The 27,878-nt window shown below is 36.9% G+C and overlaps 3 protein-coding genes across 3 annotated transcripts; 1 reads left to right on the top strand and 2 right to left on the bottom strand.

The window, feature by feature from the left end:
• Window positions 1-6,612: 6,612 nt before the first annotated feature.
• On the top strand, window positions 6,613-7,534 carry LOC137744282 (uncharacterized). Its single transcript, XM_068484136.2, has one exon. The coding sequence runs from the start codon at window positions 6,973-6,975 to the stop codon at window positions 7,363-7,365; it is 393 nt and encodes a 130-aa protein (XP_068340237.2). The 5' UTR covers window positions 6,613-6,972; the 3' UTR covers window positions 7,366-7,534.
• Window positions 7,535-8,690: 1,156 nt separating this feature from the next.
• LOC137745589 (uncharacterized) lies at window positions 8,691-11,667 on the bottom strand. Its single transcript, XM_068485563.2, has 9 exons — window positions 11,076-11,667; window positions 10,918-10,967; window positions 10,717-10,825; window positions 10,540-10,600; window positions 10,394-10,446; window positions 10,108-10,200; window positions 9,906-9,969; window positions 9,451-9,558; window positions 8,691-9,267 (listed from the first exon to the last, which is right to left on the bottom strand). The coding sequence occupies exons 1-9, from the start codon at window positions 11,244-11,246 to the stop codon at window positions 9,026-9,028; spliced, it is 951 nt and encodes a 316-aa protein (XP_068341664.2). The 5' UTR covers window positions 11,247-11,667; the 3' UTR covers window positions 8,691-9,025.
• A 480-nt stretch (window positions 11,668-12,147) lies between these two features.
• LOC137744811 (26S proteasome non-ATPase regulatory subunit 7 homolog A) lies at window positions 12,148-15,579 on the bottom strand. Its single transcript, XM_068484612.2, has 10 exons — window positions 15,164-15,579; window positions 14,750-14,842; window positions 14,571-14,652; window positions 14,223-14,319; window positions 14,013-14,088; window positions 13,815-13,873; window positions 13,518-13,640; window positions 13,308-13,365; window positions 13,124-13,209; window positions 12,148-12,465 (listed from the first exon to the last, which is right to left on the bottom strand). The coding sequence occupies exons 1-10, from the start codon at window positions 15,348-15,350 to the stop codon at window positions 12,394-12,396; spliced, it is 933 nt and encodes a 310-aa protein (XP_068340713.2). The 5' UTR covers window positions 15,351-15,579; the 3' UTR covers window positions 12,148-12,393.
• Between the last annotated feature and the right edge of the window lie 12,299 nt (window positions 15,580-27,878).

Raw genomic sequence — 27,878 nt, 5'->3', positions numbered from 1 at the left:
ACCACCCCCAATAGACTCCTCTCAATCTCAAGAACAAGACCCATTCTTAGGTTAAGGTATCGGAGTATGTTTTGAGGTCGAATTGAGAACACCCAAATCTAGGGTTTCAAATGGATCGAGGCCAATTTCAGGTGTTTCCCAGTTGAATTCAACTAAAATTTGGTAATTTTTAGAGTTAGTTGAAAAATTAAATTTCCATTCGCCAGAAACCGCTGCATGCGGCGACAAGTGGCCAGTGGGCCAACTCTGTCTTTCTAGGCTAAATTTGATACCCCAAATCCATATGTGACATCCGATTGATGAAATCTTGTCGTTTGAACATATTTTCGTTAGAGGCCGCCATTTCATCATTATAACAATCGACGATTCGATCGTTACCAAACTTTATTATATTAATATACGTAATATTTGAGGACCTTAGAAACTTACAGATTGGAAATCCGATGGGCGGATCTTCCTGATTGATTTACTAGGGTTGATTTTGATCAAAATGTTCTTATTCGTTATTGAATACTAAAATTAGTATTATTAGAGAACAAGTAGGGCTTAGTGAGTATATCGGTTAGTGAGCCATCCCATGTAATATATACCTCAGTTTACGTGTATGGGACACCTTATTATGATATAGATGTGTATTTATCTTCTTGATAATATGAATGACATGTATGGTAACTATTATGACAATGTGAGCCTAGAATCCTATTAAAAGTGTTTCGTAGAACTTGTATGATTGTGTGACATTTTAGTTAGTGGCCATGAAAAGTTGATAGTGCAGGCGATTGCGTTGTAAGTTATAGGGGTTAAGATGGGAGTAAGGAGGTTGTGTGCTGATCTAACTGCACCCTATAGTAGTGGTACGTGGATGACCCTGCTTGGTATATCCGCAATAGGGGACCATACATATTTTAGGGGTGATCATGCTCGGTATATCCGCGATAGATGATCACTGCCTGCACGATTAGATTATGCCTATGGTTTTGTTTGGTATATCAGCAATGGGGGACCATATGCATTCTAGGGGTGATCAGGATTAGTTATACTTGGTACATTTCGATAGGCGATCATATTTTAGTTGGATTTCGTTGAGTTGTCCAGAATCCCTACTCTTGCTCATTTCCATAAGGTTAGTCCGACCCTAGATTTGAGTGAATAGAAATTGCTCACAATAGACATTGTGTTTATAAATTAAATTTATCATGTTATTACTTGGAATCTAGGTAGGGAATTATGTAGAATTTCTTTATTAAATTTCATGAATTGATATGTGATCTTAGTGATTGATTAACGTAGTTAAACGTTAATATCGTGCATCTTTGATTCTTGGGATTGATTCATTGGAGTGATTGCGGAATAATGTTGGATATGATTGTTATTACTATGATTAGATTCATTGACCAATGTGGCTAGAGAATCATATTGTGCTACGTTGGTTGTTCTTTGAGATGTTGCATGCTATAAATTGAGGTATTATATTGAAACATAGTGATTTATAAGATGGATGAAATGGAAATCTTGACTGTCATGTGGGTTTGTTATGTAGTTCTGAATCTAGTAATTCATGTTTGTCAAGTCCCAATAATTGAGTGAGGAATGCTATGCCTTCCTGTTAGAACGCACTGGGATAAATGTCTGAGTTTAGTGAATGGTGAACTATATATGAATGGCTTGATCCCTTCTTAGGGTACGTAGGTAGTGTAACGCTAATGTTAGATGCACCCATGAAATAAAAGAAAATGAATGCGTAGTTAAATCATTGATTGTGTTGTGGTCTTGTCTCGGAGGCGAGACATGAAAGATAAACAAGAATGTGGTGACATCACGTGTCGATCTTGGTTGTATGTCGGGATCGGGATGTGACACAAACACTTCATTAAATCAGTCTAGCTTAGTTTCCAAAGTTAGCTAGTTTGGTCCGAAATAGTTCAGTACAACAGATGTACCCTTGGAGAAAGAAAAAAAAAGAGTAGAACGTGACGAGCATGAAGCTAAACCTTGGAAATAATAGAGGAAAGATCATAAAGATCTATATGAAATGATAGTTAGCCATTTTATAGTAGACCGAAAAAAGTGAGCGTGATACCAATATATTGAGCTCATATAGGAATCATAATCCTGCAATGGGCCAGAAAATTTTAGTGTGATACCAATATTTAAACTCATGAGTGTGAATGTAAACTAATGGGTTCTAAAGTTTAACTCTCAAGATTATTGAACTCATATTAGTGTAATAGTAGTGTTGTAAATATCAAACTCAATATGTCTCTGATTCTTATATATAGGTATCATAGTCACTTAAACTATTATGAAATGCATTGGGCATGCTTAACTAGTTCCTATGACAAAAAGAGAAAATAAAAGCATGTCGCCGAGTCCTACTACAAAAACTAGATCACTAAGCACCAGGGTTTGTCAAAGCACTTATTATATGATTTCGTTCACCAAAAATTTGAATAATATGAGTCCATCTATTCTACCAGTCTACTCGAACTTGTCGAGGTACCAAATTAGAAGAATCAAGGAAAAAAAAAGAGAAATTATATTCACATATCCTAAATTACTTATCTCACATTTTTTTAATTTTTTAATATTTTCTACACACCACTAACATTTGATAGAAAAATATTAAAAAATTAAAAGGATGTAGGAGAAATAATTTGGGGTGTGTGAAAAATAATGATTTAACATTGAGTTCATTTCAATCCGGTTATATATTACGCCAAACATGAAGCCAAATCAACTCAAGTGAGCATCAAAACTTCCACACGCACAAAACTATGAACTTTCAAATTAGTACAAAACTCCCTAATTAAGCACACCTTAGTAATCATGAAAATCCACAACGAACCCTATCCAAAATCTTGTACTTCGTCATCAATAATTAGATCAAACACATTACTATATTTATATAAATTAATTAGTAACACCATGTAATCGTCAAACAATTCCCCGTTAAACTTTTTAGGCGTGGTAAAGATGAAGTCTACTGTCTAAGTATAGTTGTGGTCCACCTGGGCATCAGCAGCATCTAATAGTCTATATTTTGAATAAAGGACCCTCAGACCAATCTCCTTTCTTCCATACTGCGATGACTGTCAAGGCTGGATATAAAAAAGTGGCATACATTGATTCCAACAAGTCATGATTCAAAGCAGAAAACTTTGAATCCAAACTTGAAATGTTGATTTCATATACGACTTTACCGAGGAAACATAGTGGAACACTCAGAATCCAATACAAATTGGAGCTGAAAAATAGCCACAAAATAATGAGAATTTAGCAAGAAAAGGCATCATCATGATGAATGCTTTAATTAATTTAATCTAAATTCAAACTTAATTGTCGAGAGAAAGTACGTTGCGTTCCTAAACTTAATTACATCGAAAAGAAGTACACCATTCCAACCAACTTTAGTAGCGCCTAGTCTGTATGTTTACTTGTGTCGTAAACAATGAGAATGAGTTCTGGGCTGAATATGCAAAATCCACATTTATTGGGGAGCGGGATGAGCCTTTTGGCTTTTGTACCAGTCAGTCAAAAAGAACCACTCCCAGCAAACAGATTCTTCGACACAGGAATTTTTGTCTATTTATTTTCTTCTGTCAAAAAGAAGAGGAGAGCAAATAAAGTGTGCCCTAATATTCACGCCAAACCCACATCTATCCTCCTCTCTTATATTCAAAACAGATTCTTCTCTCTCGCTCTCTCTCTCTTTCTCTCTCTCTCTCTCTCTCCCCCCCCCCCCCACCGAGATTCTGATGGACAACTGAGGGAAAAAAGTAGGGCCTTCACTGCACTGCACCGCAGGGAGCACCTAAAAAGCAAGAAATATATTGCTGATGAGAAAAGAATTGCCAAGTGCTTGTCTCTCTTGCTTGCCCCCTCCCCTCAACACTCCACTCTTTGTCTTCCTCTCATGGCTCCACCACCTCCTCATTCTTTTCTTTTGACCAAAACCTATTTCTTCGATCCCATCAAAATGTTCTATGGTAACATTTAAGATTCAAAATTTTCCCATGCTAATCATACCTACTATTAGTGCCAGCTGATTGGTAATAATATATAACCACCTTTAGCTCTAATCATAATCAAGACAAATGCCTAACTTCTCACAGATAAAAGAGTCATTTTATCGTTACCGACAAATCATAGTTTCATATGTGCACATCAAGTTTTTCGTTTTATCATTTTAATGAGTTACTTTTGAACGTTTGTTAGTTTGTGATTTGCAAGCATAAACAAAAGAGGCATTACACATAAGTAGGGTCGGCTCTGAGATTTTAGGAGCTCTTGTGCAGTACACAATAAATAGACTCTTGTAAAAAAAAAAAATAAAAAAATAAAAAAATAAAAACAAATCTTGCTACAAAACTAATTTATATGTCTATAGTTGTAGTAATAAGGGATATAAATGGTGTACTATAATTATATAAAAAAAAAATAGAGCAAAACCAACATAACCAAACTAAAAACATATATAAAAGTGATTATGCATATGGAGGTCATATTTCTACTCACATGCAAAATCGAGAAAAAATTTCAAATATGAAGGTTTTTTTTTTTTTTTTTTTTCTCTTTTTGCGACAAACCAAATTAGTACATATGTAGATGATATCATCTTTTAGGGTCCCTTTAGGATTGGGAGCCCTATTCAATGGCTTCCTATTCCACATGTCCAAAACCGTCACTACACAATAGAAGTCAAACAGTGTTATATTGATTAATCTCTATATATAAAGAGAGGGGGCTAATTTGGTGAAACGCTTGTAATACCAAATTTGCCTCTCCCTACATTTAAATGTTGGAAAGACTGACTTAATTAATAAGGCTGAAAAAATAAAATAATATATCTCTTCTAATTAATAAAACACTCATTGTCAACCAAAATTCTATGAAATTACCAGTTTAACCCTCTAATTAAAACATAACTTGAATAAGAAATCTGGGGTAGAAATGTAATTTCACACAACCAAATTTTGCTTCTTTTTTTTTTCTTTCAAAGCCCCACCTATATGTAATCCTAACATATCTCTAAATAAAAATAAATAAATAAATAAAACTTCACACTCTCACATTCTCTATCACTCTCTTCCTCTCTCCTTCTATTTCAAAAACAAAAATAAAAAATTTACTTACACACGTTTTGTGTGCCAATATGCTATTGTGATTTAAACCATCCCAGGTTGGGGTAGTTACTAACTTTTTTTTAAAATATTTTATTTCGTATTATTAAATTATTTATAATTTATATATAAATTACATAAATTTAAAAAAATAAATATTTAATTATAAAAAAAGTCTATTGCCACACACTTACATGTGTGGCAAGAGGATAGTCAAAGCAAGGGCTCGCAGTGTTTAAAATGAGCCATGAATTTATAATTTTCTACATCACATCATGAGGTTTTGATATTGTACCAATTTTTATATTCTGTCTGTTTGAACGTGTAGTCTTACATTAAATCGATGACATGCCATATGTGAGACCACTTTCTAGGCTGATGTATAAGCCATAGGTGAAATGTTTGGACCAAACTATCCAATTCGCTATCGTTTGGGGACATGAAGCGTTCATTAAGGAAACAATAAAGCTCCATGATGAATACTTTTGGTGCAAATGTAACATACATTGTATCTCGTAACTGAGTCTCACACCCGCAACGCCATCAATTTAATGAAAAACCATATAGTTAAAAATCTGAAAACCATGTGTTCTCTTATTCACATGCAGAATCTAAAAAATTTTCAAAAATGAATTTTTTTTTTTTGTTTACGACAAACCAAGTTGGTACATGTGTATATGGTATTGTCTTTTAGGGGCTCTTTAGGATTGGGAGCCCTGTTCAAGGGCACCACCAAAACCGTCACTGCATGTAAAAAGCCAAACAGTGTCATTGTGATTAAAAGAGGGTGCTAATTTGGTGAAATCTTTGAAATACCAAATTTGCCTCTCCCTACATATAAATGTTGGAAAAATTGACTTAATTAATAAGGCTGAAAAAAAAAATTAATATATGTGATTTAAAACCATCCCAGGTTGGGGTAGTTAAATTATTATATTTCGTATTATTAAATTATTTATAAATTACATAAATTATAAATTTATTTATTTTTAAATATAAATTTAATTAAAAAAGTCTATTGCCACACACATAAGTGTGGCAAGAGGCTAGTCAAAGCAAGGGCTAACAATGATTAAAATGAGCCATCAATAAATCTCTACATTACATAATGAGGTTTTGAAATTGTACCAATTTTTATATTTTGTCTGGTTGAATGTGTAGTCTTACATAAATAAATGATATGCCATATGTGAGACCACTTTCTAAGCTGGCGTATGAGTCATAATTGAAATGTTTGGACCAAACTATTCAATTCGTTGTCGTGCAACGCAATCAATTTAATGAAAAACCATATAGTCAAATAATCCAAAAACATAAAATGATATGATTGAAAAACATTATGGTATAAATAAAATTTTTAAAACAGTAACTTATTTTAAAAAATCATTTCTAAATTTGAAGAGTTTAAACGTAGTTAACCCTTTAATCAACTTTAAAAGCCGGCCTGCAGAGAATGTGGGTTTAATAATGATCTATTGATTTAGCATCTTATTACATCACTCGCGCCATGTGCATGGCTCATGCAGGTATATAAATATGACCCAGTCGTCCCAGTGGAGTGACAGCGTGAGCCAAACGCTTACTTGCTCGGTCTCGTAGTCAAACCAGCATTTTGCTTTTTAACACCAACACACAAACCATTTCTCAATTTTAGTCCAATCCAACCCTCTCTTTTTCTTTTCCCTTCTGTATCCAATCCCCCCTTTTCCTTTTCTCTCTTTTCCCAAATCCAATCCCACCATAAATACTCGTCATAACAAACCCAACTGCCCTCTCTCTGCTCCACAATCTAGTGCTAACTTTTTTCATATCATAACCCTTCTGTGTGTGTGTGTGTGTGTGTGTGTGTAAAATGTCAACGAGAGCTAGTAGGAGGGTGAGTTTCAGTCCTGATGTGAATGAAAAGCCAATTCTGTATCTGAAACAGGGCGGCGGTGGCGGCTCCAGAGTTGGTGGAAGCAGGAGCAGGGTGACCGGAATTTGGACTTTCAGGTTGCTCAAAGATACACAAGTGCTCTCCACACCCATCAAACTACTACGAACTCTCAGAACCAACATGGCTAGAGCAGTGTGCATTATGTCTGCAAGAAAGCGGACTTCGAGGAAGGTGTCATCGTCCAACCACCTGACAAGGTCAAGGTCTGTATCCGATCCTATGGAATCTCATCGAGTTGAAGCATTGGAGGACTGCATCGAGTTCCTGAATTCTGCTGCTTCTTTGCAGAGAACAAATTCAATTGCTTGAAATTTTTGTTAATAAGAGACTTGTAGAATGATTAGTGTTCATAAAAAAGGCAAGAAAATAAAAGTTTTCGGTTGTTGCATGCAAAATTTATCTGTAACATGTAAAAAGATACATAACGAGTCCAAATCACCTTATCTTGTGTGAATTTTTGTTTACCAAGTTGCTTTAATTTTGAGCAATCACTGATAGTCTATAATATGTAAGAGCTCGTAAATCAAGTGGTTAAGAGTGGTTCCTGAATGCAAAATCTTGTGTTCAAACCAATGTTTTAAAAGGCGAAGGCATAGGCGAGGCATTTCATGGGTAGCCTCACCTAGCAAAAGCTTTGAGGCATGAGGCGAAGCCTCACGAGATATAATTTTTTTAATTTGTATGTATATATATACATGTGTGTGTGTGTGTGTGTGTGTGTGTGTGTGTGTGTGTGTAATGCTTTGTAAAACAAACAAATCATCAATAAAACAAGCAATCAAACTGACCATTACCAAATTGAGATTAGAATACTTAAAAACTTGAATTTTGAAACAAAATGTAGTATGAGATTGGGTTAAAATTGAAATATGGGATTGGGATTGAGAATTTAGGATTTGAGGAATTGGGGATTTGGGATTGGGTGAAATATAGCAGAGTGAATTGAGGATCAGGTGAAATATAGTAGAGAGAATTGGGTATTGGGTAGGGAAGAAGAAGGGGACGTTTGTGAATATAAAAAATAAAATAAAATTAGACTTGGCTAAAACGACGTTGTTTTGGGTCAAGTCATTTACAAAGATTAAAGACTTGGCCAAAACAGCGTCATTTTGGGCCAAGTCTCTCTAAATAAATGGAAAAAACCCTTCATTCTTCTTCGTGAAGACATTGTTGCAACATAGAACCAGAGCAAAGGTTTCCCAAAAAATTTCAAATTTCAAGCAAGATTTTGGATTGCTAAAGGGTCTTGGGAATGCCCAATCAAACACCTTAGGCGCTTAAACACGCCTTGACCACGTCTAGGCGAGTTTATGCCTTCTCTCACTGGGCAGAGGTGATTTCACCTCTGCCCCGACTCCAAAACCGACTAAGCACACCCCAAGATACGTGACACTAGTTCAAACCAGTAATTACTGGGTGATTAAAAGCACCAACCCTTGAATCTAAGTATTGTGTTCGAATCAGTAATTAGCAAGAGCTTGTAACCCAAGTGAATAACCATAAGCGATTAAAACTTTTTAATCCTGCAGCCTAAATGTAATTATGCTTATTCTTCAAATTCAAAGAAGTACCTGTCGAATATCTTACAAGTACCAAACATGATGCAAAGTTACCAACTCATGGATACTGATAAATTCAGAGGAATCAGCATGGGCTGTGGGGCTAGAGTCCCGTGCCTCTTTTGGATTGGACCACAATTGTTCAACTCAACGAATATCCCACTTTTTACATCAACTTTATCTCAATCTTTTGACCCAACAAAGCAGCTGAATTTACTCAGGAAGATCAATGGCAAATCCAAGATCAATCAAATATCATGAGACATCACACACTGCTACAACAATGAAGGATCACTAATTCTCTAAAAAATTGGGACACCAGCCCGTCTATAAGTTAAATTATACAATATCTAAGGATTGCTAGTGATGCTTGATTCTGTGTATGAATGACAAACGATAGCGAAACACGTTCAAGATTCCAACGAAAGTTTCTCAAGCTCTGTAATGCCCTGGCTGAAAGCTTTCTTCATTTCTAGAGCTCTCTTATAGGGAGGGGCAATTGGGGGCTGTACAGGATCCAAGCTCCGGTAACTTCCCTGGGCGTCTTTAGGCAGCGGATAGGAGCGGTCAGAGTCATACCCACTGAGGTCACCACATGCTAAAAATGGAATGTACACCTTATTGGGCCCTTCCAACCACCCGCTACTGCAATCTGCCAAGGGACAAAATGACATCAATTACTGCCATATCAAAATCCAAAAATACAACGAAGCTGTGCTCTTCATTCAAATTTTGAACTGTGACTGTACAAATTCATTACACATCACCAAAGAATTGCAAGAATGGCTATAAATACTGTAATTTTTATGAACCATAAGAGTCTAAATGTATATACCTAGATCATCTGCTCCGGAGGGGCTTCCCACCTTTTCTAGCAGTCGATGCAGATCCTTAGGGTTGAACCCATCAGGAGGGGAATAATTCTCACAGACTGCAAATGCCTCTGTATAACATGAAATACCAGCATTAGTTTGACACAACAAAAGCACACTACCATGTTATGTTAATATATTCAGAAATCTGTGCCGCTCATGCCATGCTGGATGCCCTCTTAGGAATTGAATTTAGATATGATGGAAGACTTCGTTCAGCTGCATTTCAAGAGGCACTTATATATCTAGAATTCTAGACCAGAATTATATTCAAATTCCAACTTATATAAACAACGAAAAAGAGCCCTCCCTTTTTTTTTTTTTCACATAACCACAACCCACAATTAATCGTTCTGAACTTTAGTTCTCAAATGACTACAGATAGACCATAATATAAGATTGATGATCAATCTGTTACCTATGCTGGAGTTGCGGCTGCTTTTCGGCTTTGCAAAAGTCACGATGGGGAAAAATAGTTTCAGCTGCAACCAAATGGGCAAAACAACAAGGACATTCATTTAATGAAATCATGATTCTTGATGCCAAACATAAGAAAAAAAATGCAGAATACATTGTTGTAACAAGTTTTTAGGATCCCAAATTTGTGAGCTTTAAAGTACCTGACAGTACAGAAGACTTGTATCTTTTCCACGGAATATCTTTGCTATAAATTTACCACCCTCTTTAAGTACATGAGTCACAATTGTTAAACCCTACAAGGAAGACCCAACAGGTGATATCAATACCATACGCTCAACAGCATACATACGGGTTAGAAAGATTGAATGCAATGTAAAGTAACAAGAATGGACAACAAATGATGATATGTTGCATTCTAAAACAGGTACTTATCATGCAAACTTTTATAATGTTAAATTTCCTTGCAAGGACTTCCGGGATACTTACCGCTAGTATCAGCTGGGACTGAACAAATTCATCCATGTCATGAAGGCCAGTTACTGCAAATCAGATAAAGCACACCAAAGCAGACATTACTTATAAATGAAAGCAGTAACAACGCAGTGGACCATAAAACCAGAAACGCAGCATACCATCAGGAGCACCATCACACACAACCAGGTCAGCTTTGCAACCGTCGAAATGTCTGATGACCTAAAGTGTTACGAAAAAAATCAGATAAACAAAAACCGGATTACAACACATACCACCATACCATGATTACGAACAATATGTATAGAAGGGAAACTAGAAATGTAGCTGATTGTTACCACTTCAGCGGTTCGGGCATTAGTTATATCACCCTGGACTTGAATAACACCTTCAATCGGAGCCATTGGCTGCAAATCAATAGCTACGATAAGCGGAACATCGCCATCTCTGAAAAAATAGGGGAAGGATCAAGTTAGGATCATTGTATGTTAGAACAAGATTAAAAACTACTAGCAGCTGAAAATGACATGAAAACTTACTTAGAATCAGATGAACTCTTTGCTGGGAGATACAATTTCCTACTCAAAACCTACACCAAATTACGCATCAAAACCAAAATTAGGAACTTTGAATTGGGTTTTCGGCGTAATCACAGTAAGGACAATATAGATATTACGATATATGAATCGTTTGATACCTGACTCCAGCTACCAGGGGCGGCACAGAGATCGACGACCCGCTTGACGCCGTCGAAAATATTGAACTCCTCGTCGATCTGGAGGAGCTTGAAGGCGCTGCGTGCACGCCATCCTTCTTCTTTTGCTTTCCGGTAGTAGATATCCCTCTTATCCCTTGAAGCTTTCCCCATCTTTCTATGTTCTCACAGGTGGAGAGGTAAATTTCAGAGTTGGGTTGTTCTCCGGCGGAGCGCGGTGCCGGAAAACCCTAAACCTTCCTCGTCTGGCTCGTTTCTACTTTATTGTTTTACCAGGGGCGGCAGGGCTGAAGTGGCTGTGCCGCCACAGTGGGTTTTGGGTAAAGAGGTCATGTACCAAAACGCTGTGTCGCTTCGTTTCGAGGATTATCAACTAAACGACGTGTAGTTTCTTTGTTGGAGACATTTTATTTTGTAAATTGACCTAAATGATCATAAATTAATTCCACGAATTGTTGAACTAATTAAAATTAAATATCAATAATACAAATTACGTATGTATAGGCCGAACATGAACAACATACTGAAAGTCCAATCATTTCAGCAATTGAAATTTGATAAGATCATTTTAGCCAAATCTTTGAGTTTGCTAATTGAACTTTTATAAGAGCTTTAATTCGTCACTTGGAAAAAGAATAACTGAAACAATGCGCCACCTATGGTTTTGGACTTACCTAAATTAGCCACTTGGGCAAACATTCAAGTGACAAATTGAAAATTTTCCCTTTCGTTGCTTTGGAACATACCTAAATTAGTTTTGGACTTAAAACACAGCCTAATTCATCCTCTTTTTATGTTACACTCTAAATTTTTAATTATTTGATATGACGTCACATTAAAGCTAACTCCATCGTCGATTCATATCATAACACATGGAATAAATATCAGAATGTGATAATATGACCATTCACTCGCATTATGACACGTGGATTAAAAACACGACATTGCAATGTCACCATCAATCCGATTATTTCCATTACGCATGGTGCTCATACGGTTTGATCTTCAATCACGAAATGGTAGCACTTATTTCCAAAGGAGGTCGTTGTTCTAATTTTTAAGCAAACTAGCTTGGTACTGATAAAATATGAATGCTTGCCAATCGGAGAAATGCATCGAGAGTCTACTCGTATAGTGTAACAAATCAATGACAGAAATATCTCCACCTGCAAATCCTGTCAATCTTGAGTACAAAATTTTCAATAAAAGCCTCGAAAGTAGCAGATCGAATTGACTCCACAACGAAAGTTAGGGCAGTGTCACAACGGTTGAAACCCCAGTCACCAGCAAATCATGTCTTTCAGCTGCCAGCGGCAGACGGGACGGTTGCTGGCTTTGCATCCTCAGCTTTCTCATGTTCTTTGTTTAGCACCTGGAAAACAGATGTGAGAAAATCATAGAGATATATCATTCAATCTGCCAGAAGATATCCATTTAAATTCGATAGAAAGTACCATACTCTAATTCTTTAATAAAGAAATGCAACCGTGACCGCACCCTCGGGTTCCCAACTTTTTTTTATCTGATCTGTTGGGGTTTATTATAAGTACAACATATTAGTAGCATAACCCTTTAAATTTCCAATCTAAAGTAGCACATTCACAATCTCATCTGTTAAAGAGGCACAAAAGGTTAGCACACACAAACCCCCGACTCATATTGTCTGACCTACTGGGAGAAGCGGGGAGTTTGACAAGATTAATAGATTTGCAATTTATTATTTTTCTTTTTTTTGAGAAGAATAGTTTCATATCTTTTGGAACGAATTAGGGGAAACAAAAACCTTGCACGGGGCAGAATATTCACTCTTTATATTGCACATGTACAGAAACTCGTGTTCCAGAAAGAAAGGAACATTAACAGTGGTGGTGAACTCCTATAAGGTGTTACTTCAGTTCAGCTCAGATAGAGCTATATAAGAGGGAGGTACAAGGGGATTCTAAACCCTCAGAAGAAAGTTCAAAACGCGTGGTGCAGTTGTATGCGTCTGGTTGACAGAGTGGGATGAAGAGTTAAAAGGGCATGGTTACCTTGTTGTTGATCAAGTTGTGGAGGGCGATGACGCTTCGGATGAGAGAAGAAAGATAAATAACCAACATCATGTCATTTGTTTTTACTGCATAGAGAAGGGAAATATACATCAAAAGGCCTGCATTAAAGAGTAGAGCTATCTAAATTACTGAACTCACACACTAGATATTTTTGCTTTTATACCTGAAAATCCCTTGACTAAATCTGCCACATTGAGATTTGGAAGTAGATTGAACACGTCCTGACATTTCAAAAAACAACCTCAATATGACTTATTATATAATAAATACACAAAAAGTAAGAAAAGTGAGTATGCAGCAAGAACAAGAAACACAACAAGGTAGTCATAATAAGCGATAACGGTAATGTATAAATAAGGAATGAAAAATGTACCTGCAAATGGTAAAGTATCTCATGATTTAGTGGGAGCGTCTCATCAATGACAAGATCTAGGTAACTGCGTATTTCTCGTAACCGTGCATCCAAACCCTTTAGAGCAGTCAGTTTTCCAGTAACCTGTAAATACGAAAGGTAAGTGTATTCCTTCAAATTCATTAAATATGTAGATGCTTTTAACATTCATTCTCAAGTTTCTTTCTGTAGGTTAAAATCAAACCGGACTTCATCTTTTCATTTTGAAAAGGAAAACAAGATGCCCAAAAAGGAAAAAGAAATTATATGTTGAAAAACCTCATTTGCAAGTGTACTGATGGTTGTATCCTTCACATCTCTTAGTAAGTGTTCCACTCCTGTTGATAAATAACAACATAACACATTTAGTAGGCTAGGATTTTAAACAACAAAGAAGTGTATGCTTGTATGTCCTACAGCTTTTGAACAGGGATAAGTTGTTAACAAGAAAATGTAACTATTCGTCCTATGGCATACCAATTTCCTCAACCTCGTGAGCAGCAATTTCTGACGGCACATGAACAAAAATCTTCTGGCTTTTTTGAGTTGCATTCTGTATTCAAATCTTTTAAGTTAGTTGCATAGGTGGCCATACAAAGGAGCTTGTCAGAAATCTAGTAATAACTATGTTCTCAACATTTAAACAAGGGATAGCAGCCAAATAAGAAGATGTAAATCCATGGTTACCTCTTTAACTTCTTCGACATCATAGTAGGCTTTGGTGGGTATTCCCAACTCCTTAGGCTGGACATCAATAATGACGAGGACTGGGTTTGGGACATAGCTACATACCATAAAGAACTTTACTTTATAAACAAATAAAAATTAAGCACAACAATCATAATATTCCAAGCTGAGAAAGAGCGCGTATGTGTGTATTAGTATAACATTCATTCATTAATCTAAACGACCAGCCTTGATAGTCACGCATTTAATAAAATCAGGACTGTAGTAAAGAGATGAACGAAAAGCGCATATTGGGAAAAATGCACAATGCCGCTTAATGCACGCATATACTAATTTACATGATCTTACTTGTGGAATAAACTGTGAATATCCAGATCATTCTCCTTGAGTTTTGGCCCAGTGCTATACCAACCTACAACATGCTCCTTGGCTGAAATTTTAACAAACATTCATAAATGGAGATCACTAACACCTCCCACGAAAAAAAGCAAACATCCAAATATACACAAACGTTGAACAAATGTTACCATTGATCCTCTTGAACATGGAGAACATTGCTTCATGGTAGTTGTGGTCAAGAAACCAAATGCTAGGGTCTTTCTCCTCTTCTTCGAAGGGCACTGAACATCAGAGTAACAATTTCAAGCTCAATCTTCAATTACTGTAAAACAAAACCCAAACCCCAATCCAAATTGGTCCCAATTTGCAAACCCTAACCCTAAATTAAATCAATCTTACACTAATAAAAAAAACTAAAACCCAATTCGAATCACGAAATAACTGCCAATTTCGATTCAAACAAAATCCCAAAATCTCAAAATTCACAATCAATCCAACAAATTTTCGGATCTAAACCTAAGGACAAATCAAATCAAGGGATTGGGGGGCAAAATTTGAAATAATGCGGTGAAATCAACTGGGGGGAACTTAGATAATCGGACCTGCGTAGCTGTTGGAGACGTCGACGACGCCTTTGTAGGTGCTTCCGAGCAGAACGCCGACGACTCGCTTGCGAGTGTCCTTGGCGACTCGGTTGTAGTTGTCGACGATGCTGAGCAGAACAAGCGGGTGGACTATCACCTTCTCGATCGGTCTCGCCGATACTTGCTGCGTTTTGATGACGTCCATCTCAAAGCTTCGATCTGTGTTCTGATGGTGAAATTCGGATTTTTTTCGTGTCTAAATTTCTAAAACCCTTCAGAGAAAGAAGAAAAACCCCCGACAAGACAAAAAGGGCGATGAAAAAGCCATTGGGAGTTCAGGCAATACGCGGACAGATGCCGTCCGATGTGTTGACCAAAGGGAGTCAGCCTAGCGAGAAAATTTTCAGTGTGGCACAGAGTCTTCGCGGTATGGTGTGCAATAAATGCTCTTTTGCTTTATTTTATTCTTTGGACAAGATAGTTTTTCTTTTATATATATTTTTTTTTTGTCAAATTTTATCTTTTAAATTTTTGGGTGCAACGATTGCGTTAGTATTGGTAGTTAGTTGTTGGGGAGTAGTGAATCTTATCCTTAATTATAGGATTATTTTTAAGGATTTAAATCTCATTTTTTTCTCCTCCTTCCACAAACCGTTCATTTTTCTTTTCTTGTTTCTCCCTCACAATATCTTTCTCTTCCTGCATTATTCTGCCCAATAATCTTCTTCCATAATATTCATCTTCTGCTCCTCCTTCTTCCATAAAGATGATCAATATAATTGCAGGCTCCCACGATTAATTTCTTCTTCAGTTTTTTGGTATGTATTAAGTAGAATAAATCTACTTTATAGGTATAAAGTATTTGTCTTCCTAAAGAGTAGGTATACATAAAATTGAATGTATTTGGGAAATAAAATCCTAAATGCCCCACCAAAGGAATAAACCCTCCATCCCCAGCACTCATAGTCACCAAACTGCTGCTCCACTTTGATCTGCGCCTTCCACCAATTCAGGCAAACAAAATTTTGTTACGTTTTTTTGGGACGGAAGGGAGAATATCAAACAAATTAAGATGGCATCATAATTAAAGATCCCCAAACACCACGGTACAAGCACAGAAACTAAAACAAACTTTGAATCAAATGTATATATAAAAACTCTGGCCAAACGAGGATGATGGATTGGGTGCGCCATGAATTATACACAAGGAGGATTGAAGATGCATAAATCATTCCACCAAAACAGGTAGATAAAAATAAATTAATTAATTCCACCCACAAAGGTAGAATGAAAAACCTTTTCCACCCATAGAGGTGGAAAAAAACACATAACTTACGTACCTCTATCACAGTTTTTAATTTTTTTCATCTACCTCTCACAATTGTTTTACTTTTATTTTTGATAAACTTATCATACTTGTTGTATATGGATTTTTAATTTTTTTTTATGAGAAAGTAGATAAAGGCATTTGAAATTCAAATTTAACAAATTAAAATATATTTTTATTTTTACTTTAAGGGGCAAAATGGACATACTAACAAATCAAATGAAACTGGACTTGATCTGAAAGTGGGTGATTTTTTTAGACTTGTATCAAAATGCCCCTTTATTTTTTCTACCATCTATTATATCTTAATAGTTTTTTATAAAATTAAAAAAAATTAAGTATTATAGTTTTTTTTTTAATTAAAATCAATCATGAAAACTAGAAATTTAATTACTTCAACCCTCCATACAGGATATTTTGCGCACAAAAGTGCCAACAAAATTACCAAGTGAGCACTCTTTAAGTGAAAATATCATCGATTATAAAGTGAAATGTAAAATAAACAAATAATGAGCGTTATAATAAAAAGAGTAAATTGTAGCAATGGTCCTTTAACTTTAACTCAATTAGAGCAATGGTCTCTCAACTAAAAATCCATTATCATTGATCCCTCAACTTATCAAAACATGCATTTGTGGTCCCTCAACTTTAACCCCATTGTAGTAATGATCTTTCCAACATAACACATTTTGACAAAATTCAGACGAAGTTGATGAAAATGATCATAGCTACACATTTTGATTAGTTGAGGGACCTCAATTATCGCAATGGTCATTCCAACACAACTTATTTTGATAAAATTCTAACAAAGTTGAAAAAAATGACCATAGCTACATATTTTCATGAGTTGAGAGGCCAATAGTAATAGATTTTTAATTGAGAGACCATTGATTCAATTTAATTAAAGTTGAAGAACTATTACTACAAATTTCTCCAATAAAAATTCTGCACACAAAATCACCAACGAAGCCGCTAATTGTATTAAGACAGAACACTCCAGTGTCACCATGAGAGAGACAAAAAACACGAACTTAAAAAAGCAAATCTTGACAAAAGTAGCACTAACATCTAGAAACCCAACATCACACTAATGCATCGAGTTCTTCATTCATACATTAAGAAGGGGCATAATTTGATTCAATATAGAAGCACAAATAAGTTTGATTACACCTTTAGACATAGTCCTTCATTCTCTCGGCGGGCCCCATCTCGAACAGCACTAGTAAAACAAATGGAGCGATGCAATGAAGGAGAAAGTTTTCAAAGTGACGGGGACACGACTTTGTACATCAAGTATTATAATACAAATGGTTGAAAATTGAAATTAAAAAAAAAAAAAATCTATAACCATTTGTACTATCACACTTGGTGTACCGGTCCGTGTTCCCGACACATTGAAAAATCTCTCACATTGAACAACGGCACACTGGCGGCAGACATCACGGACAAGGTCCAGTAGTTCTTCTCCAAACGACTCGTGTTTAACGTGTCTTGGAACCAAGTAGGTTTGATCTTTCTGACCACATATACCGACAACACGCCGCATATAATTCCAACTCCCTCAGAAGCCTGAGCAATGTTCGCCTTGTAGTCTTGGATTATTTGGTTGCCTCGTCGTCATTAGTTGGACGTTCGCCGCGCGGATGACAAGCGAATAAATCACTAACAATCTGCCGAGTGATCGATTCAGTCAATCCAAGGACTACAAACTGTGGAACCACCCAGAACATGGTCATTGCAATTGTCTGTTGTATTGTCAACTAAACCGTCGCTCTTAACAATGCCGGGTCTCCACTTTTGCAGCAGTGATACAATATAGAGTTCCAACGATCAACGCTTTTATAATGCCGGCATGGGGATTACGAACTTCTGGTAAACATAAGCACAGAGAAATGAATCCCCCCAATTCTTTGAATATCGGAAGGAAAACAACAGGAACATATAAGCTCCCAACATGGTGACTCAAGTCGGTTGCCTGTTCGATGAAGTACGTATTTCTGATGGAAGATATAATACCTAGTAGGATATAGGCCAAGAAAAAAGGAATATAGAGGCGTAGGGTGACTATGAGATGCTGTTCTGCAAAAACTTCGAAAAGACGGCTTGGACGATGATATGCTCGGAGACGTTTGTATGAACATACGCCGCTAAAGAAGACAATTGTAGATATATACCACAGTGCATAAGGTTCCTATTCCAAACTTAACCGACCAGGGGCTGATGTAAGCAATTGCTATAACGGCAGCAATAGCCAAGACGAATGTTAGTGTCACAATCTCGAATGCATTTTCCTCATTGTCACCAAGAATGATCGGCTGACCAATTGGTGGCTTATCAGATTGTGATGGCTGTGGCAATAGGTCCAGGGAGGACTCTTGAGAAGCAGTTGCCAAAGCTAGCAGAGACAGTGTTGAGTAAAATAGATTCTTTTGTACTTGGCCCACGCATTTGGCCTCATGTGAGCTGCAACTACCGCCTGTTGCCCAAGAAAAGACTGGTGGAGTTGACATGGTCAATACAACAAAAACCTGCTTTAATCTGAACCAATTACTATTACTTTTCAAAGTCCATTTTTCTTCACCACAGTTACTATTATTTTTCATATTCTATTTTTGCTAACCCCTATTAAACGCTCTTAACCTTATTGCAGTGTTACTCATTTCTAGAAATATATACCACGTGTCTAGAAGACTAACCATGATTTTTTTTTTTTTTTGGAGTAAAAGTACGATGTTCATTAATATGAAGAAGAAATACGTACAAATAGGGGATATGGTGCATCAAAGGATCTTGATAAAAACCTTGCTAAGGATTTCAACCCGAAAAAAGGGAAAAAGAGCGTCCCTCACCAAACAAAATTACAATGCTATACTATCCTCAAACATAAGGTTAGTGAGTACATCAGGAGGTTCCTCAAACCACAACATTTGTTCATCCACAAATAACAATCTTGCCAATCTGTGTGCAACCTTGTTAGTTTCCTTTTAGTAAAAGTCAGCCTTGTGTGGGAGATCGAAAGCAAGAACTGTCGAGCATCGTTCATTATATGTCCCAAAGGGGGTACATCTTCCTCTGTACTTCGTTGCATTGCCGCAAACCACCTGTGCATCACCTTCAAACTCCGCTGATTCAGCCTGCAAGTCTCGAGCGAACAAAACAATAACATGGGCTGCCATCATCTCTGCCATTAATGGCGAGGAAATTCCAGCATGTTTTGCTGCCATTGCTGCCACGAACTCCCCCCGTTCATCTCTACACACGACACCTACTCCTAATTCTCCATTCTCCTCCCACGCCCCACCGAAATTGTATTTTATCCACCTAACCTCAGGTTTCCTGCATTTCCGCGTACTAACATGTTTTGCCTCTTTTTTCTTTCCATGCCATTTTTTGTACTCATGCAGCCAAGCTTGGTTGCTACAATGAATATCCATTGGTTGTCTAGATACTTCCTGCCAAAGGCATGCATTACGTTCTTGACAAATGCTCCAAATGAGCATCAAAACCATGTCAAAACTCTCCCTTGCCAAAGCATGTGTTAAGCTCACAATCCAATCTTGCCAACAGACATGACGCGCTTCATGCACTCGAATACCCAATAGGCTCGAAAGCCAAAGTCTCGTCATCCGAGGGCAATCCCGTTGTATGTGCTCCGTTGTTTCCGTCACCCCCTCACAAAAGATGCATGACGGATCCGTGGTAACTCTCTTCTTTAACAAGTTTGCCCTTGTGGGCAAGGGATCCACACAACTTCGCCAAACACGAATTTTAATTTTACCTGGAACACAAGCCCTCCATAAAGCTTTCCACAAGAATTTAGTTTCAGGGCCCAACGAAGATCCACTTGATTCATTTCCCATAACTTCATCACAAGTACGAGCTAAATGATAAGCACTTTTTGTAGAGAACTTCCCATTCTTTTCTACATTCCAAATAAGAAGATCAAGTGGTTGTAGGTAACTTAGAGGGATACTACGGATCAGCCGTGCTTCCTCTTCAAAGAAAAGGGCATTGATCAAGTCCATCTTTCAAACATTGGTTCCAGCAACGATTAAATTTTTAACTTCGAAGGAGTTTTCCATTCCTTGCGGCTTGGGGCTGAGGACTTTAAAAAGATTCTTTCTAGGAATCCAACTATCTTCCCACACCTTAATACTTGAACCGTTGCCTACATGCCATCTCGCGCATGTGCGAATCACTTTTCTAGCCTCTGCAATATTCCTCCAACTAATACGATGAATTAGTTTTTACTGGAGCCACCAAAAAACCAGTTTTTGGATAGTACCTGGCCTTGACCAACTGAGACACTAACAAATTGGGATGATGTATCAACCTCCAACTTTGTTTAGCAAGTAAAGTTAAATTAAAGGAGTAGATATGGAGAGATGATTTGTATGTAATTTGTATGGAGAGATGATTTCCACACACCCATATTAGCCTTCACACATCCTTTTTTATCTGTAACCAAATAGGTGAAATGGAAACAACGACCAAAGATTAAACAGAAGTTTGTAAGAGGCTAAAAAAGTGTTCATCATTTTCCTAAATTTTGATGTTATTCAGGACTTACACGTGAAAACCCCTAAATTCTATATGTATATGTTGAGTCACACGTTTATTTTTTATACAATGTGTACCATTTATAACTAATATATATATTACCGAATCCACAAAGTACATATGTATAAGTAATTTGTATGTATCAGTAATTTGTGACTTGGAAAAACTTACGGTAAGGAAGACAAATCTGGAGAGCAGGGCTGGCCTTGAGAATTTGGGGGTCCTAGGCGAGCCTTCGAAGTGGGGCCCTAAAATTATCTAATCTCCGGTTCTTTGTATATTGATTTGTATAAAAAAGAATTTGCTAAATACATAAAAAGTTCTATTTTCACATCAAATATCATTAAAAATTAATATCAAAAGAATATAAATATAGAAACATTATTTAAACATTACATGATTCATGTTTTTGACACAAATGTACTAAATGTTTGCAGTCAAGAGTTTAAGATTGAGAGTGAAAACTTGATCACGAGAGTAAACAACAATAAAACTTGATTGATGAGTATAATAAATTCAACGCTAATTGCTTCTCTTGTGTTTTTTTTTCTTCTAAAATCAACATCACACTAACAAAGTGAATATTAAAATAATCCATTGAATAAAAAGTTATTGAAAAGAAAAATATAAAATTCAAAGTTTTAATTACGTTAAAGTACAATCTTTAAGACTATATGATAGTTGGTTTAAACATTCAATAGAAATGGAGAGAATGGGAAGTTGGTTTAAACATTCGATAGAAATTGAGAGAATGAGAAGTTGAAAGAAAAAAGATTGCAAAGAGACTTGAGTTTTATAACTTTGTATGCATTTGGACATATGGATTGGGAATTGGACAGATGAATTGGCAATAAATTTGAAAAACAAGAAAAATCTAGTGACTGAAAGGCAGCTTCGTGTTTCAAACTCAACACCCCAAAGAAAAATGAAGCCAACATTTCCACTCCACTAACAAATGAATTATGATATTTCTTACTTTTTTTTTGTATTTATATATTAATTACCAGATATAAAAATTTTTTGGGGACCCTTCCAAAGTGGGGGCTCTAGGCGGGCGCCTACTTGGGCTACCTGAGGGCCGGCCCTCAGAGCAACAACATCCAATAGCTACCCCTGCAAATATCCCGTACAGGTTTAATGAACGCCGGCATGAAAACTACAATACCGGAATACAAATTGAGAATTGCAGCCGAGTCAGTGATAGTGAGCTCCCACACACCAGTTAAGTACGTGGTCATTACCGACATGAAATACGCCGTTAGTATATACGGCCAGTACACACACCTACAAATAAGCCAGCATCAGAACTGTAAAACAAAAGAAGCAAAGTTTATGATCAAGTGTGATCATATATAAATGTCTGGGGTTAACACACCTTTACCTTACATAGAACTTGTTCGTTGCCGCATGACATTTCAATCTAATAATGCAATGACATATGAAGAGAAATTAACTTAAACATGTGACATCGTATTACGGCCTGAACGCCACACATTAGTACAATTCTAGTCATAGACCTAGTCATAGACTACTGTATATATAGTGGTGCTCAATCAACCTGTTCCATGCATGTAAGTCTGCCATCTCTACTCAAAAGGTATGTATATCAGGATTACTTACCAGAGAACATGAGCATAATACATGATGTCATTCCTAAGAATAAGGACGACTGCAAACCGGGGAAAAAGCACAAGAGAAAAAGAATATCCCAGAAACCCAACCCTTCAGATACTCCAAGGGGAGTAGTTATTTTACAGGATGGATAAGGCTGAGGAATTGCCAGTCTTGCGAAAGACGTCGTTCATTGAACAGACTCTTGGTGAAGTTACTACCTGCCTCTACGGAAGAGGTGTACCACCCCAGGCTGGCATTAAATCTTTCTCGTGCCAGTGGCTATTGTGCCCGCCATTTAATTAAGCTTAATTAGCGAGTAGGAAATTAACAAAAACTTTCTTTAGTCTTCCCCTTCCTAGTTCAACTTTCAAAAGAACTCCAATATCTAATCGAAAAGTATATTTTACAAGAATTCGAACTCATTGACCGAAATTTAATAATTATTGGTAGTCAATTTCTCTTAAGCTACTAGAGCAAACGAGAATTTGATATGGCTGGATAGGTTGGAGTTTTGACATTTATAACCGATTTGAATCTTCAAATCGGATCTGAATCTTAACACTGTTGTCGGCGGTTTTGATGCTCGCAGCGCGATGCAAGGTATTCACAGAGAGAGACAGAGAGACAGAGAGAGAGAGGGGGGGGGGGGAGGGAAGCAACTTGGTTCGATGCAAGGTATTGAGAAGGGTGTTTGTAATGATATCCGAGAGATGGTGTCGTCGGGGCATATTCTTCGGAAAATCAACTACACACATGTTACACTAATTCCCAAAGTTAAGGAGGCGACTAAGATGGCTCAATTACGTCCTATCAGTCTTTGTAACGTGTTGTATAAAATTTTGGCGAAAGTTTTAGCAAATAAACTGAAGACCATACTCCTTTATATCATTTCACCTACTCAGAATGCTTTCATTCCAGGTAGGTTGATTTTAGATAATTATTTAGTAGCAGAGGAGGTTGCTCATTATATGCATAAATGGAGTTCAGGGTTGAATGGGCTTATGGCGTTAAAACTGGATATTAGTAAGGCGTATGATAGACTGGAGTGGAGTTTCTAGGAGGCTATAATGAGACGCATGGGTTTTTCTTCTACATGGATCTATACAATAATGACGTGTGTGTCTACCGTGACCTATTCATTCAAGCTCAATGGGGATCCAGTTGGGTATGTGAAACTTGGTAGGGGAGTTCGACAAGGGGATCCACTTTCCCCCTATTTATTTGTCATTGTGCCAAAGGTTTATCGGCTATCCTCACAGCAGTAGAAGCTGACGGCGTGTTGAAGGGTATCAAGGTATGCCGACAGGCCCCGAGTATCCACCATCTTTTTTTATTTGCAGATGATAGTTTTTTGTTTGCTAGGACTACATTACAGGAGTGTCAGAGTGTCAAACAGATTCTACAAATGTATGAGGTGGCATTGGGGCAGGCCGTAAACTTTGAAAAAAGTTGTGTCCTTTAGTAATAATCTCCCCATCATTGACAAACAACTCGTTGCTAATTGTTTAGGAGTAAAGAGAGTGGAGTTTCAAGATAGGTGCTTAGGCTTACCGGTTCTTGTTCGAAAGTCAAGGAAGGAAACTTTTGCCTATGTCAAGGATAGGCTTTGGAAGAAACTTCAAAGTTGGCGTGAGGGCCTGTTGAGTTGTGCGGGTAGGGAGATGCTTGTAAAGACAGTGGCTCAGGCGCTCCCTATGTATTCCATGCAATGTTTTCTCCTTCCTAAATCGTTCTATGAAGAATTGAATGTTATGATTGCACAGTTTTGGTGGAGTGGTGATCCGAGAAAGAAGAAAATCCACTATCTCAATTGGAGACACTTCGAATGGGGGTTGGGATTCAGAGATTTTTATGCTTTCAACCTAGCACTGTTAGCAAAACAAGCTTGGAGATTTACTAATTAGCCTGAGTCCCTCGCATACCATGTGTTTAAGGCATGGCACTTCCCAACTTCTGAGTTTCTTACTGCCCCGATTAATGACAATGGGTCATATGTATAGAGGAGTATTGCGGCTGCTAGGCAGGTGATACTCAAGAGGCATCATTGGCAAGTGGGGGATGAGGTGTATAACAAGATTTGGCATGACAACTGGTTGCCGAGAGAATCTTATTTTAAAGTATTAAGTCATTCGCCGGTGAATTGGGATATGAAGGCTACGGTGGACAAGCTTATAGTGTCACAGTTGCGGGTTTGGAATGTTGAGTTGCTACAACAGTTGTTCTCTCAAGAGGAGGTGAACTGAATTTTAAATGTGCCGTTAAGCTTTTGGACCGTTGGAGATAGACGAGTCTGGCACTACGAGCGTTATGGGAAGTTCTTGGTGTGGAGTGTTTATCTTGTTGCTAGGGAGATTGTCTCTGTGGGCGGGGATGGTGCGAGTGCTTCTGCCTCTTCGTCGGATAACGGACGTGATAGGCTGTGGAGGAAGATATGGAATACTTGTGTACCAGGGAAAGTTAAAATTTGTGCCTAGAGGGCATGCTTAGATACTTTCCCTACAAAGTCCAATCTTGCTAAAAAGAAAGGTGAATGTGGAGAATCATTGTGTGTTTTGTGGATCACCTGATGAGTCAACCAATGTTTTAAAAATCGGCATAGGCGGCCGCCTAGGCGATGGGCGGCGGAGCTCCGACCCAATTTAGACCAAAATGTTCAGTTAGGCAGGGAGGACATAGGCGGGCTAGGCGGCAATCTAGGCGATTTGAATCTACAACTTCCGATCTCGTACATAGCAGCAGAGCCCCGAAAATTTTCTGTAGCTCGTGTCTGTGAAGATGAGGGAAGATAGAGTGCGAAGAGAGAGAGAGAGAGAGACTAGGTTGTCACCGTAGGAAATGGTAGTCCAGTCGGAGTGTTGGCTACAGGAGTTTCAAAAATGGCATAAGCCGGTTTCGAAGAAATCTACTCACCTTGTTAAACGGTGGAGTAAGCCTGGTGTTGGCTAGGTCAAATGCAATTTTGATGGTGCCTAGGCTCAAAACGAAATGTGAGGTGGCTTTGGGGTTGTTCTACGAGATCATGAGGGAGGTCTCACAACAGCTGCAGCTGGATTTAGTGGGCGAATAAATTCTGCGATCGAGGCTGAGCTGTTTGCTGCTCGTCAAACAGTGCTGCTGGTCCAAGAGTGTTGTCCAAGTGGGTCCAATATCATTTTCAAGGGTGATTCTAGTTTGGCTTTGGCTGCCATGAAGGGGAAGGATGATGATTGCTCACTGCTAGTACCTTTAATAAATGAACTTTGATTTCTTCTTCAGTCGTTTCCTCAGTGGATGGTCACCTATGTGCCGAAGGAGGGCAATTCTGCTGCACACCGCCTTCCTCGTATGGGGGTGGGTAGTAGCCAATCTTTCTTATGATTTGAGGAAACTTCTGATTTGATTAGGGATATTTTGTTTGAAGAAAGTTTATAATTTAATGCATTGTCTTATGAGGATAGGTTTTTTCCTTAAATCGAGTTGAAAGTTCCAAAAGGTTTTTATCGAGATCCATTATGCACAATATCCTCAGTTTGTACATATTCAATTTGATTTGCAATAAATATCATAAAAAAAAAAATTAAAAAAAAAAAAAAAAAAAAAAAAAGGTATTGAGAAGGGGAGAGAGTGTCGGCCGTTTCATGTCAGTGGAATGTTAGATACGGAAAGTACTGGAAGTGTTATCAAAAGTCAACTGCTGCTCCCAGCTGTTAGAAGTAACGCCTCCTAGTTATCAGCATCGTCAAAGCCTCAGGTGCCCTTTAAGGTAGCTGATTGCAAGCCTTATTGATTAATGTGTGACTGATTTCAATTTGACGTAACTTTCCTTAATTTAAGGAACTGATTTCAATGGAGAGGTTGAGTGTAACCTTCTCCTTCAGCTACTACTACTATGACTTCTGTAAATTAAATACGATAACTAATCGGGTTGTTATTAGATCACACGATCAGAACTCATTAATAACGGATCCTTAACAGATTTACATGAGAGTGACACGCAGGTAACCCGTTTTGCCACTCTAAGAAAAAAATTATTCTGATGATTTTAATTTTTTTAAACTAGTAAAAAACTTACTATAAAATACAATAGCTATAGTGAATATATGTGTATATATATATTGTATATTAAATATGTATTATTGTATTATTATTCTATACAAATTAAAAAAAAATTATTTATTTATTTATTTTTATAGGGATGTGCTATCCACACATCCCTTTTTACTTCTCACACACCCCTTGATAATTTCTGTCTGTTGATCTTCTTCAATTCATTCGATTCAATGACTGAAAATTAAAAAGGTGTGTGAGGAGTAAAATGGGGTGTGTGGATATCACATCTCTTTTTATATTATACTACAGACAAAGAGTAAGAATAAAAAAAATTATAAAACACATTAAAAATAAAAATATCAAGTAATTTAAAAATACCAAACACATTAAAAAAAAAAGAATTGTTATTAACACTCCAAAATCTCATTATACACTCCTTACAAGTGTATTTTTCTTTCTGATTATTGAAAATTTGAAGTATAAAATGAGATTTTTGGAGTGTCAATAACAATTCTCTAAAAAATTATAATTACTAATTTACATTTGCAAAAAATGTGAAAAAATATGTCAAGGCTCATGATCGCATCATCTATGCTTTGAGGATGGATACGTCATCGTTTGAATTTTTAAAACCATACAAACCCTCATGAATAGTATTTTAAGGGAGTTCAACATAAATAAAATTAATAATCATTAATATTCAAGTCTGAAAAATGTGAAAATATGATATACATATACTAATTTAGTGTTATGTTTTCCACTCTTTTTTTTTTTGGTCAAATTATGTTTTTCATTTTCATTATGTATTGATTTAAAATATATTTCCTTTAATAGGTAACGGGTTGGATCATATTATCTGATAATATTAACGAGTCGATTTCGGGTTGGTTCATATTACCGTTTAGTTTAACGGATGTTACACAACATGAGCCATGAAAGTATCAAGTATGTCAAGAAAATGACATGAACATAAAAAACACAACACGTATATCAGGTCTAAGTCAATAAATGGAGGACGAAATTGATGACTTTAAAACATGAAAGCCCAAACTCATGACTTAACAATACATTGAGGAACATTTGTGAAAAAATAATATTTAAAAGAGGTTTTTTGAAATGGATCTAAAGTAACTAAAAATTAGACATATTTCAAAAGATAATCTATAAAATTAGACTTATTTCAAATTTTTCCTATTTAAAAAT

This window comes from Pyrus communis, chromosome 12, assembly GCF_041283825.1.
Source record: "Pyrus communis isolate YQ-2024b chromosome 12, ASM4128382v1, whole genome shotgun sequence".
In the NCBI taxonomy this organism is placed as follows: Eukaryota; Viridiplantae; Streptophyta; class Magnoliopsida; order Rosales; family Rosaceae; genus Pyrus; species Pyrus communis.
Note: the sequence above shows the minus strand (reverse complement) of the source record. Positions and strands in the feature narration are given on the sequence as shown.